General features: G+C 39.4%; 1 protein-coding gene across 1 annotated transcript in view; it reads right to left on the reverse strand.

The window, feature by feature from the left end:
• The window catches only part of KCNJ6 (potassium voltage-gated channel subfamily J member 6), a 58478-nt gene extending 46097 nt beyond the window's left edge, over positions 1–12381 (reverse strand). Inside the window, exon 1 of the mRNA XM_019528931.1 lies at positions 11467–12381. Within this exon, the coding sequence (XP_019384476.1) occupies positions 11467–12364 (898 nt within the window). The 5' untranslated portion in view covers positions 12365–12381. The remainder of the gene's footprint in view (positions 1–11466) is intronic.
• Between the last annotated feature and the right edge of the window lie 881 nt (positions 12382–13262).

Here is a 13262-nt window from a genome sequence, read left to right on the forward strand (position 1 = left end):
TTACGAAAAAATTGCACTGGTGCTACTGCACAGTAACTGTAGTTACTGCACATTTAATTAGTACTTCATTAATCAAGTACTGAATTAAATATGCGGTAACTACTATGCATTAATTCACATGTAGATGGGCCCTATATACCTGCAACTATAAAGCACTCCATCAAGGTATTTTCAAACAGCCATGTATAATACCTGCTACTTTCAGAGGTAAGGTCCTTGGCACTCTTGCCAATTTGCTTTTTACTTGTGACGCAAAACAGCTGTCATTTTGGTTTAACCAGCAGATCAGACTGGCTTGTGGCTGTTTTTTGTCTTCCAAGTGTGGTGCAAAACAGCCCTGCACTCTTGTGGGATGCTCCATCTGCTCCGCTATTTCAGCATTCACGAGTCACGCCTGGTACCTCAAGGTATATAGAAAAAACATTTAAAGCTGTGTCTATGGCCGAATTGCTGATTCTCTGAACCAGCATCGAATCTTCAGATTCAGATCTGGCCAACAAATCGGGGCAGTGCTCTGAATCAAGGAATCAAATCACTGTCCCCGATTTGAGCTGAATCCGAATCTGAATCGAATACAGCCCATTTCACACACCCCTACAAAGTAATGATAGTTTTTATATTCCTCTGCTGGTAAAACAGGTCCTGTATTTACTTACCTAGGAATTCAACAGTATGGGGTGCAAAAGAAGCAAGAACTACTGGCCACACAGGTCTAGGAGAGAGTGCTCTGTCTTAGTGGAAAGTTGGGAATCTCTCCTTCTCGGTGGCTTACTTTCATAATTTTTTATTTGTGGAAGAGGTAATGTGAGTACAGGATGGACTCTTATCTTTGGGCAAATGCTTACCAGGGGTTTCTGGGAAGCATCTTCTACCTGTAGAAAGAAGAGGAAAAAACATTTCTTTGTTGGGATGATTTTCTTGGTTCATTTATAATGGCAACCATCTGAAGTCATTGAAAAGTTCAGAGTGCTACAATAAATCCCAGGCTGAGTGTCTAGTGCACAGAAGGCACTCAAAGTGTGGGATAAATCTAGTTCTCAGAAGGCAGATGCACCTTATAAACTAACTGAATCAGGGATACATAAGCTTTTCTAAGCCCAAGATGTAGTGGGTAATCTGAACCTGAGTCTGTTTCCTGGTGTTTTAAATGCCACAAGATAATTTTTTTTATCTTTCAGGTTCACTGGAACTGCTTGCAATTTTTCTTTTGCTGTGCCTTCTGGAGAACTCGTGTGCAGTGTCTCAGGAAAAAAAAGCAGCAATGCTGTAAAAGGACTATTAGTGCTAGTAATAGCTCACTGGGATGGAAAGCACACCCCAGTAGGTCTGTATGTATCTGCTCTGTCCTTTTCATGCATGTCATATATTCTGTGTGGTTAACTGCTATTTATAGCCTTGCTCTTTGTTAATCTGCCAAATTCTGGCCTTAAATTTATAAACTGTTTAACAGCTGTGTTTGCTGATTCTTTTATATGTTCTGTCACTTTTGCCTTCATAGTTACTGTTCTATTAAGTTCTGAATAAAAACTTTCTGCTGCAGTTGAATTTGAATAACGTAGTTACTTATTTTCATTGTGTGCTGATGGAAGTGTTTGCAATTTTAGAGAAAAGCTAATATTATCAGAAAAGTGCATTGACTGGTGCCTCCTGGGTCTGGGGGGGCATCCGGGGTCTGCCCATGACTGACCTCTGAGCTGTGTGGGGGGTGGGGGTGAGGGCCCTGCGTGCTCCCTGGTGGACCTGGAAGTGGACCAGAAGTACATCTGGTCCACTTCTGGGTTTGTTGATGAGCACACGGGGGTGGCGGGGTGGTAGTGGTGGTGGTGGTGGGGGCTGCGCTCCTGTGGGATGCTCCTTCCACCTCAGCATTGCAGCATTCACGAGCTGCACTGGTACCTCGAGGTATGTAGAAAAAACTTCTAAAGCTGTGTCTATGTCCAAATCACTGATTTTCTGAATCGGCATTGAATCTTCAGATTCAGTTGAATCAAATCGGGATGATGATCTGAATCAATGAATCAAATCATTGTCCCCGATTTGGGCCGAATCCGAATCGAATAGGGCCTTCTTTGCACACCCATAGTGCAATATTGGCAATAGCCTCAGTGTAGGTTTATGGGAGCTCTTAGAGTTTTTTATGCAGGATTTGAAACTCCAGAGTTGCTTTTATGTGTTTTCCTATAAAGGCAGTTTTCTTAGATATTAAATGAAAGATGAAAATTCTTCTCTGAGATTATAACATTTTAATCCATATATTATTATCATATAATATACAATCTAGTATAAAGAAGGGACTAGATCATTTGATACAGAGCTAGTTTGTAGCAGTCTAGTTCTTACTGGCTATGGTTGAGATGCTGTTTAAATCTGAGTACTGTAGTATAACTGCACTGATAGATTCTCATTAGGTTTCTGTTGGTTGTAGGAGGGAGCTGCTGTGGCAGCAGCTGCAGTGGTAAGAGCCAAGTGGTAGACTGGGGTGACAGGTCTTACAGATTAAAGGTAAAGCTAATAGACAATGATCAAACACTCTGGAATACAGCCAGGAGAAAGTATTTGTTTATGGTCAGGGCAAACACTATTTAAAGGATGTCGTTTTTACTTTAAACAAAATGCAATATCTCTCTTGCCCTGGTGAGAACAGGTTTGACAGTCTCAGCAAAATTGTGACATGTTTTTGTAACAGGGATATCTTATTTCCATATGAACATTTGTACCCTAGCATCTGTTCTGGCCATTTTGGACCTATATTGTTTCCTTGATTTTTTAAAATTTTTTTTTTATATACTTTGGTTACCTAGCTAACAATCCATTTAAATCTAATAGCCTGATAAATGAAACAGACAGAATTCTTTCCATCCGTTAAGGAAGCTTTCTTTAAAAAATCAGATAAAATAGAATGACTATTTAACCTCACAGTATTCAGAGCTCAGTGCAAACTCATCCTTTCAGTCACAAAACATGCCCAGTAGTTTATATTTAAAAATGATAATAAGCTAAGGAGACAAAAAAGCTTAGTTGCACCAAGAATTTATAATATGAATTACTTTTCCTAATAGCCCTGTGGAAAGACTTGTCTGTGCTAAAGTTTAATTTCATTCCCCTCTTCCCTCCCTGCCCCATTAAGAAGTAATTAGAGAGTATAAGTATCTCTTCTTTGAAGAGCAATAAAAATTTTTTACTAAAAAACTGTAAACCAAGAAAGGCTTATTTAAAAAAAGAAGAGTCCTGTGACATGTTGTGAAGGGTTAGAGCTGCTAATATCCATATCAAAGGGAGATTTTTGTTAGGATTAAAAAATGGTAAGGGGTAAATACAATAGTTCAGTAGTGCCAGAGCAAAAAAAACAATAAATTACTCGGTCAATAGGGTTGTAGTTAAGAGCAGGTACAGCTTTTCATGATGTTTGTCTAGCTAATAACGTCATTTACTATATACTATATCCTTCTATGTACACATTTTCTTGCTTTTCATATGCATTTTCCACAGCTGGTGTGCATGTTTGTTTATGGATCTACAGCTCCTTCTGCAAATATTGCTCTGTCAAGCTGTCCATTTGTCAGAATATATAAATAAGCTGTATTTCAAGCGCATTTGTACAACTATCCATATGAACCTAAAGCTATCTATATGACTTATCCATGAGATTTCCTGTGTTGTCTGTTATTTTTGACAGATAAAAATGAAGTGTGTATGCAGATATAGTATCAAGGATACTCTTCCCATTTTTACATTTTTATTTTTAATCAAGGGGGAATTGCCAGTGTGTTTTCTGATGCTCCCTGGTGGCCAAATATAATGTTTGCAGGTTTTGGTGATGAGCGTGTTGAACAAATGTTGGCTGAAACTTTCTCTTGCATAAAATTGCTGCTTCCTTAAAACCAAAACTTTTTGTAGAACTGAACTCAGAGCCAGGACTTGGATTTACCTTCTCCAGAGCCTGTGTGGTGTGCAAAAAATGGAAACAGCAACTTCTAGTTTGCAAATGCGCAGCTACCAGCAGCAGATGCTTTTTTTTTTTTTTTTTGCAACCCCACACCCAAGTTGGTACCTGGGGAAGTTGTTCCTATTGCCCCCCCCACACACACACACACTCCCCGTTATGCAACCTTGTGCATACCTTATCCACCAACTCTGCTGGTCATAGGTGCTGACTTTTATATTTGCTGGGGGGGTAGGGGGGGCTGCACGTAAGATGATAAACATGTGGAGAGTTTTATATATTTCAGGTGACAGACCTCGTCCCAGGAGGGACCAGGATCCTTGGGCCCTCATATACTCAACTCCTCTGCTGCTGGTTATTTTGGAATTCTCATTCTGTCCCTCCCTTCCCTCCACCATGGGTGTTCTTTTCTTTTCCAAATTTTCAGCAGGTATCAATGACCATGTAAAGATATTCCATTTCTGTCAGGAGAATTGCCACTTTCCTGATAGAAGCCACAGGCATTTCCACTTTCTCTCCCAGAGCAAAAATAGTGATTCTGGGGAAAAAATGACCTGGCTCCATCCACGTAGAAATCGCTCAAGGGAGAAGGAAGGTTTATGCACTTTCCTGTAGATAAATTTCTCCTAGGGACCAGAAGGATTGGAGCCAGAGGAAAGGCTTCTGTCCCTTCCTAAGACTGGGATCACCCTGACCTGGAGGAGGGGCAGGACACACTTTTATCCTTCAACCAACATCCAGTGCTTGATCAGAGATCCAGAAAGTCAGGCAGAGCATGGAGTCAGAAGGCCAAATGGGTCAGGTAACCAAAAGATCAAAACAGGAGTCGGGTTAGGGAGCTGAAGGGTCAGGTCAAACTCCGTGGGCGAGTCAGGTGGAGTAGCAGTACAGTCTGTCAGGGAGGTGGTAGAAGCATGAGCTGAGGGGGAAGCAGCCTGGGTACAGGTTGAGCCCTGTTGCTCAGACACTTCCCTTCCAGATCAGGGTTTTTTATAGGAAAGGGTGAAGGGAGTGGGTGGCCCAAGTGGAAGGTTCTGGCCACCCGTGTCCTGTCTAGATGCTCAGCTCGGGATGTGGCAGGCCAAGGCCGTGGGTTTGAGGTGATGGCTTGACAAGGAAAGAATTTTATCTTGTGGTCAGATTGGTATGGGCTGTGCAGTTTTTTTGCCTTCCTTGGTAACAAGGCGAGGGGATGAGGGCACGGCCATCTTGCTTGGATCTCTTAAGTTTATTTTAACAACCCTTGCAGCAGCAGGTCATTGACCACCACCGTCCCCCCGCTTTACCTGTTGCAGGTTAGCGTACTATGCTTTTTGGTTGTATAATAACATTGTCTGTGTAGTTTTAATAATAGGTTGAACAAAGTGTTGCTTGGGATGGTTCGGCAGGAGGTTGGACTAGAAGATTTCCAGAGGTCCCTTTTAGCCTACTTTGCTATGATTGGATCAGCTGCATGTTTAGGATCTACATAAGCTTTCAAATACAGGGCACTTCAGGATGTATTTCTGACCTGAAGAAGAATACGTAGTCAATATCTAAGTCTATCCCAACTATGCAGTTGGTCTAATAAAAGATATTACCCACAAAAATCCTTGCTGCTCTCATATTTCCTAGACTATCATTACAACACTCCAGTGCTCCCAAACATTTTAAGTCTGTAATTTTTTAGAAAAACAGAAATGTTTTCTATCCAGACCTAATAGTGATCACATTTTGGGACCCCCTGAAATGGTTGTTTTGTTCAGAAAACAAACACTTTAAACCTTCCACAGCATTTTTGGGGGCTTTTACAGTTGAACTTTCAGCATGAATTTTGAAAACTTTGTTTGAAACAAGCAAAATCTCCAAAAAAAACCATAACCTGCCTTTAAGGTTTACCCTTTTAGCAGACAGTTTTGAAGACCTTTGCACCTGACCTTTTTTCATAGATCTAAGAAGAATAGACAGTCCACTTCCCAAACAGGATCTTTGGTTCAAGTGCAGTACCTTAATATGCACATAGTTTAAAAAAGTGTTCTCTGTATTTCCTCTGTAAGATAGTATACAAACAGTGGAGGCATTTTAATATAAATCAAATGTATGACTTGATGACAAATACCAAGCAGTGACTAACCAAGTTGTCTGCATATGGCAAGTCTTTCTAGCTATGCCAGAGAGAGAAAGGAAAAAGTAGAATACAGCCCCCTTTCCAAGTGAAACTTCCCTTTAAAGTACAAGCAAACATGACCTCTTCTTTTTCAAAGGCATTCAAACATGAAGCCAGATCCTCCTTAGGGCCACCAGATTCATCTCTGCAAAAATGGAAAAATGGAATAAATAGCCTTGAAACTTAGTACATGGGGATGATCTTAAAGTGACCAGAACTATCTCAGCTCTTGTATCCTGTGTCTTCCCTATTGGTTGTCAGCATGGTACACAGCCTTTGGAAAGAGGCTCTGACTGAGAGAGCGCTTATCTATGCCAATTCTTGGCCAAATTTTTGCCCCACTGAAGGTGCTGAAGGTTTTAACACCAAAGTCAGGTCTGAATAGCTTCTGAAAACCTCTTTACCCCTCTGACTGACACTGTACACTTCAGCTCTAGCCATATGCCTTACTCATAAGGTCCAAAAGATTTGTAAGTCACATTAGAGAGGCCATCATATGCTGGAAAGTGAATTTCAAAGTTAAAATCAGGGAAAAATGTTTTCATTGGCATCTGATGTTAGCTCTCTTGTGTCTCTATTGTTACCACCGAATTTCGGTACCCCATGGTGAAATGTAGTCCCCCGACTAGATAATTATGACAGGCAAATCTTCTTGAAAGCTGGCTTTAGGATTTTGGTCATAGTTACCAATATTAGTCTATGCAGATATGATGGTCTTCCTCTTGGCTAACATACCAGTGACTGAATCAGGAAATCCCTGGAGCTAAAAGCATGAGCTGTAATGGCTAAAGATAAATTACCAAGCGTATGTTATTTGAGGTTGTTTAGCAGGGTGTGATCAACACAGAGGAGGAGGTCCTGTAACACCCCCTCACAATGCATTACAGATGCTCCAGCAACCTGTAACAGCATCATGATAACCGAAAGAGTAAAGCTCTAACAAAGGGTTGCATAGTTTGAACTCTAAATATCCCTATTTATACTGTTTTCTTTTTTGTATTTTATACATTTGAAGGAGACATAGCAGAAATTTTAAGAAGAAAATGTTTTGAGTCATTGCATGTATTGTTTGAGTCAATCAGCCCAGTTTTAATCTCATGGGTGGGGTGAGCACCTAAAGACAGCTGTAGTTATTAAAATGTAACTTTCACACAGGAATAGATATGGAATAAGAGGCTGCAGTGCCACTCTAGATGCTCCTATTTTAGTGTCTATCTGTCGACTTGTGTATGGTCCCACCCATCTGAGTAGTGAGCACCACATGAAGATATTGTGGCACTATTTAAAGGATTATGGTGCTTTGACTAAAATCAAGTTTAATTCCTCACATGTTGCCTACCTCAGTTCCCTTTGTTCTGGAGTTCGCCTTATTTCACTTTATTTCTTGTCCTAACACATTTTGCAGTGCTGGCATGCATTGATAAAAACCTGATCTTTGCACCAGGGTAGCTGTGCTTTTGAAACTTTCATAAGGAAAAGTTCTAAGTATAAAGTATCAATAACGACCTGCTTTCTGCAGTTAGCTCGTGTAAAATCACCAGCAACAACTGTTATCTTTTCTGCTATTTTTGCCACCTCGGCTAAGGGATCTACAAGGCAATATGGAGAAGCTCTAAAAATTGAGGGAGGGCTGTTGTTTCTTTCTATAAGATGGGGCATTAATTCCCATAAGGCTTTTGACACTGTTCCCTATAACATTCTCATAAATAAGCTAAGGAAATATGCTGTAGATGAGACTGCTCTAAGGTAGGTACATAACTGGTTGGATAACCATGTTCAAAAAGCAATCATCAGTAGTACAGTATTATAGCAGGTATCCACAGGGATTCCCCAGGGGTAAATTCTAGGTTTTATACTATTTAATATTTCCATTCATGATTTGGAGACCAGAATGGGAAGTGCATTTAGTAAATTTGCAGATGACAACAATCTGGATTGGTTTCAAGTCACATTAGAGAACAGGATTAAGATTCAAAATAACTTGGATACATTGGAAAAATGGTCTAAAATAGGATGAAATTCAATAAGGATACATGCAAAGTACTACACTTAGGAAGGAATAATTGAATATACAAATACAAAACAGGGAATCACTGCCTGGGCTGCGGAAAAGGATCGGGAGGCTATTGTGAATAATTGTGCATATGACTCAATAATATTTTTGCAAAGAAATCTAATAACATACTGGGCTAATAGGAGTGCTTTATTCAAATCCCAGGGGCCTCACCTAGAGTATATCATGTCTAGTTGAGGTATCATACTTTAAGAGAGATGTGGAAAAATTGGAGGGAGAAGGGCAGCACAAGTGATTAAAGTTCTAGATGAGAAGAACTTTTTCACTATGAGGATGGGTAAGCAGTAGAACAGATTACCAAGAGTGGTGGAGTTTGTCATCAAAACTTTTTATGTGCAGGTTGGATAACTTTTGTCTTGGATGTTTTAGACAAGGATGATCCTATCTTAAGCAGGGGGTTGGACTAAGTAGCCTCTTTAGGGCCCTTCCAGTCTTATTTTTCTGATGCTGTGATAAGGCAGTCTTGGTAGTTATCATTTATGGTTAGTATTCTTTTCATGAATAGTATAGAAGAATTGCTCTGTTGTTACTTTCATTCTGCAGCTGGTGTTAAAAATCAATGTAAGCTTATGGTGATATAAACACAAATCCTCAAGATTTGCCAAAATATAACTGAAGAGAATATTTTTGGAATGATGGGGAAAACGTATGGTTGTGTTAGAAAGTTGGCTCGGTGTGTGCAAGCAACAAATACAGCCAACATCTGTAGGTAACACATGGAACAAGTGTCTAGTTTTGTACCAAAACACAGCCCTAGTAAACATGTTTATCATTGTGACACTACCATGTCATAAATCTTTGTGATATTCAAGCTCAGCAGAATGTATTATGCTGCTTGAACCTCAGAGCTCCCTCATATTCCTGCCATAAATGTTGACAGTGGCATTCGCACTGCAGTACTTTGCCATTCAACATGTTGGACCTGGAAACTGATTCAGAGTTAGTCCAAGTGGTCAATATCCTTCTGTGCCAGAACTTTCTCAAATCAGTGAGGCACACCTATCTTGGCAACAACAACTGCATTTAAATTTGAAACCAGGTTTGTAAGATTTTTAATAAATGGACCAGGATGAGAAATCCTTCATCATTGAAGCTTGGTCCTTTTACCAAAGCAGAATAGGGCATTTGATATCTTTTGATAAATGGGAGATGATAGGTAGGGTGGGGGATTAGTCATGGAAGTGAAGACAAGTAGTTTGTATTTATGTGATGGAAAAGTGTTGTGTCCTTATGACTTTGTATGTATTTTAATTAGATATCTTCCATGTTATAGTAGTGTGAGAGTGATGCAGCTATGATGATCCAGAAAATACACAAGAGGCAAGAATGTCTTAGGGTGATATCTTTTATTGAACCAGCTATGTAATTGGGATGGAGTTAGACAAGCTTTCAATGCAAGACATTCTTCCTCATCCTTTATCCAAACTACATAGTCCAAGAAAAGGTATCGCCCTAAGCCATCCTTGGCTCTTGCATTTTTAGAGGTGCTTTTTTGCTGTTTGGTAACACTCCAGGTCAGAAGCACTAGTAAAAAGCCTTTGGTCTATGCAGTGTCAATTCATTTATTTGCATATATCAAAATATTTTGGAAGTTTCTGAATGACTTTATCTAGCAATCTTCTTCATGCTGTCATTTGAATGCACTGCAAATTTACAATGCCTCTGGGCCTGCCATGTGCATCAAAAATGCTGTGCGTTTCACCTTCTCAACTTCTCTTCGATACCACCTACTTTTGAGGAAAATTTGGAAGCCCTGCAGCCACCACTTCAAATTCTCTGCCAAGTTTCTTTCAAAATTGAGGGCTTCATTTGCTCCATTTTTGTCTCGCACTTCTATTATATGGTGTCAAACTCAGTTTTCTTCTGACACCATATAATAAAAATGTGATACAAACACACACATGTGTTGGCAAGAGCTGCTGCTTACTTCTTGCTCCAGTTGCAAAATGTGAGTTGAGGTAACAAAGGTTCATAGTCCTATTCTCTGAGTTTATTGGCTTGTGTTACGTTAGGTCAGTAGTTTTCAATGTTTTTAGACTCAGGCTACCACTTCATAATGTTTTGAATTTAGTGGCACCCCATTTCAAAAAAACAATTCAGTCATTTTTTGACTACAGAAAACTAATAGAGCAATTCAGGATTCAGAAAGACCACAATAGGTGGTTTTGACACTATGGATTCCTATTTGAAATCTCTGGGTTTGGCTTGTGAATCATGTGTAGGTGTTTGCATACCTAATAGTGCTAGTATTATGTGGCACCCTTGAAAGAATCTCACAGCAATGCAGGGTGCAAAGCATATGAGCCCTCTGACTGATTGTTAGAGCAAGAATCCCAGCTCTACTTAGTTTTTCTCTTCATAGGAGTCCTGCAATTCGGAGTTAAAAGCACTGTGTCCTCAGTATTCAAGTAAAAGGATTATGATATGGTATTGCACTCTGATGTGTAATGTCAAGCTAGAACACACTCAGGTCCAGTTTCTTATTTATACTAATGCTCATTTACATTGCTCTGCAGTATACAGAGCCTTACAATGGATGTTACTTGGTATACTTCTTTAATGTTTTCATGCACTGCCAGGGAACCTCAATGCAAATAAAATGAGTCTTATGTGTTATGATCTAAAAATAGACCCCGACCCAACGTTAGAAGGTAAAACAAAAACAAGCAAACAAGCAGGCAAAAATGATAAACTGAACATATCATTTCCTACTCAGTCTAAACACCTTCTGGGAATTTCATGGTAGAAACACACATGGCAAGTTGTTATCATAGCATTACCCATGAGTAACTGAAAGCTGAAGGACCTATGGAACCTGCACATTGTTTAAACAGGGGGTTAGATTAGACTTTTGTAAAGCCATTTATCACCCTAACTTCTACAGGCTTGACTTTCTCCTGTGATAGAGTGATGAATAACTGGTGGCACACTCTGGAAAATTTAAAAAGGGGGAAATGTCATACCATTTTCAAAACAAATCAGAAACTAATCCAGTTTCATTGGACAGTTTGGACAGGGCTGAATGAACAATTAAAGAGAGCATGCTTTTAATTTTAAATCTTACAACACTGCAGAAATCTTTTTGCAAAATGTAACGCTTGTTTACATGGTTGTAGAAGTGATTTTTCTAAGATGAGGTGCACATAAAGGTTGTTTATGGCAAGAGTGCATGCAAGCTAGGAGTATAACACCCAGCCCAGTCCAGATTTGTACTGTCTTTTTCTCTTGTATATAGTTTATATCTGAAATAAGTTTCTTGTTAAAGTTAAAGCACATACTTTATAAAAAGCTAAGAACCATTACCTGTTGCCTCCACCATTCCTTCTAGGATTACAACAATTTCTAGTTCCTCTTTGGGCAGCTGGGCTTTGGAAATCTCCCAGAAAGGACTCTGCTGGTTAATTTCATGACTGATGATCAGTGGTGAGACCAAAAAGAGACGATCATCCCCAGTGTAATAACCTACGTTGATATCTGTCTGGTTGAGTGGTATAAATTCCCCCTCCTTTGTCTGTTTAGATTTGATCAGTTTTGCCCGTATTGATGCCTCCACAATGTGTGAATTCCTAAGGTCTCCTACGCGGAACATCAGACATAGTTTCCCATCCCGCATGGAAATGACAGCGTTGGTAGAAAAAACCAAGGTTTCTGCTCTCTTCTTGGGTTGAGATATTTTTACAAACATGCAACCAACCATAAAAGCATTGACAATAGAACCTAAAACAGACTGAACTAGTAGCAGAATAATTCCCTCAGGACATTGGTCTGTGATGACCCGGTAGCCATAGCCAATGGTGGTTTCTGTCTCGATTGAGAATAAAAAAGCTGAGACAAACCCATTGAGGTTACTGACACATGGGGTCCATGAAGTGTCCCCTATATGTTCCATATCTCCTCGGATATAAGCAATTAGCCACCAGATCATTCCAAAGAAAAGCCATGTCACAGTATAAACCATGACAAAAATAAACAGGTTGAACCTCCATTTGAGATCGACTAAGGTAGTGAAGATATCAGTCAGATAACGGTAAGTCTCTCTCACATTTCCATGGTGGACGTTACATTTCCCATCTTTCCTGACATACCGCTGGATTTTTCTCTTGGTACATTCTTTGTTTATATTTTTTGGCAGATCCTCTCTAGCTTGTTTGGGCAACTTTGGCTGGTGAATAGTCACAGGGCTCTCTATGTCCTGGTCCATTGAGTCTTCTTCCAGTACATTAGCTGCCATTAAAAAAAAGGAGGAATGTTAGTATCTATATGCATATAGATGACTAAGTAAACATACAATTCTTCCTGTATTAGTGGCATGAAATGAGAATTAATTAATTCAGCCTCATAATTCTTCCTGCATTTATCCGATGCTTAAGATAAAGGTGCCAAACTTGTTTAAATTACTTGATTATCAATTGGAAATACTTTCAAGGAAAGCCTTCCTTTCTCCTTCTACAGGCTTCCTATGTAGAACTTTAAGGGGCTGATCTGGTATACACCAATGATGTTTAAATTCTACAATAAATGTTCAAAAATGCTTCCCCCCCTTTACAATGTAATAAATGAGGTTGCTTTTGTGCCAAGAAAGATCTCTTGAGAGACAGTGCAGATAAAAATGAGGAAATAGATCTGCTTGGGAGTTTCAGTAAGTGAGATGAGCACAGGAAATGAGCAATTGTTAAACTATTTTTTTTATTGATTCCATTGCTAAGGGGAAAACATTAAATATAAATTTAAGTACTTTAAAAAGCAAACACTTTTTTTAGGGAGTCAATCCTGCTCTCATTGACTTCCACAGAAGGAAGATTGGGCCTTATACTAGTATCCTTCACTGGCAATTCAAACTGATTTGTATACAGTACAAATGTTCACTGTCCTGAGACCGTGCAGTCTGTGTCTTTTTTTTTTTTTTTTTTTTTACTAATGTGGACATGCAGTAGTTGCAGGGCTTGGTATAATTTTAATTCACTTGGTTAAGCACCCAGAAATGTGGCAATTAATCTTGGCATATTGTCTCTTGTACTCAGGTGCTATCCTACTTGTCATGATATCATATGGATGCCTCCCAAATATTTACATATGGAAGTAATGTAATATTTTCACTC

This window comes from Crocodylus porosus, unplaced genomic scaffold (assembly GCF_001723895.1).
Source record: "Crocodylus porosus isolate Cpor-Errol unplaced genomic scaffold, CroPor_comp1, whole genome shotgun sequence".
In the NCBI taxonomy this organism is placed as follows: domain Eukaryota; kingdom Metazoa; phylum Chordata; order Crocodylia; family Crocodylidae; genus Crocodylus; species Crocodylus porosus.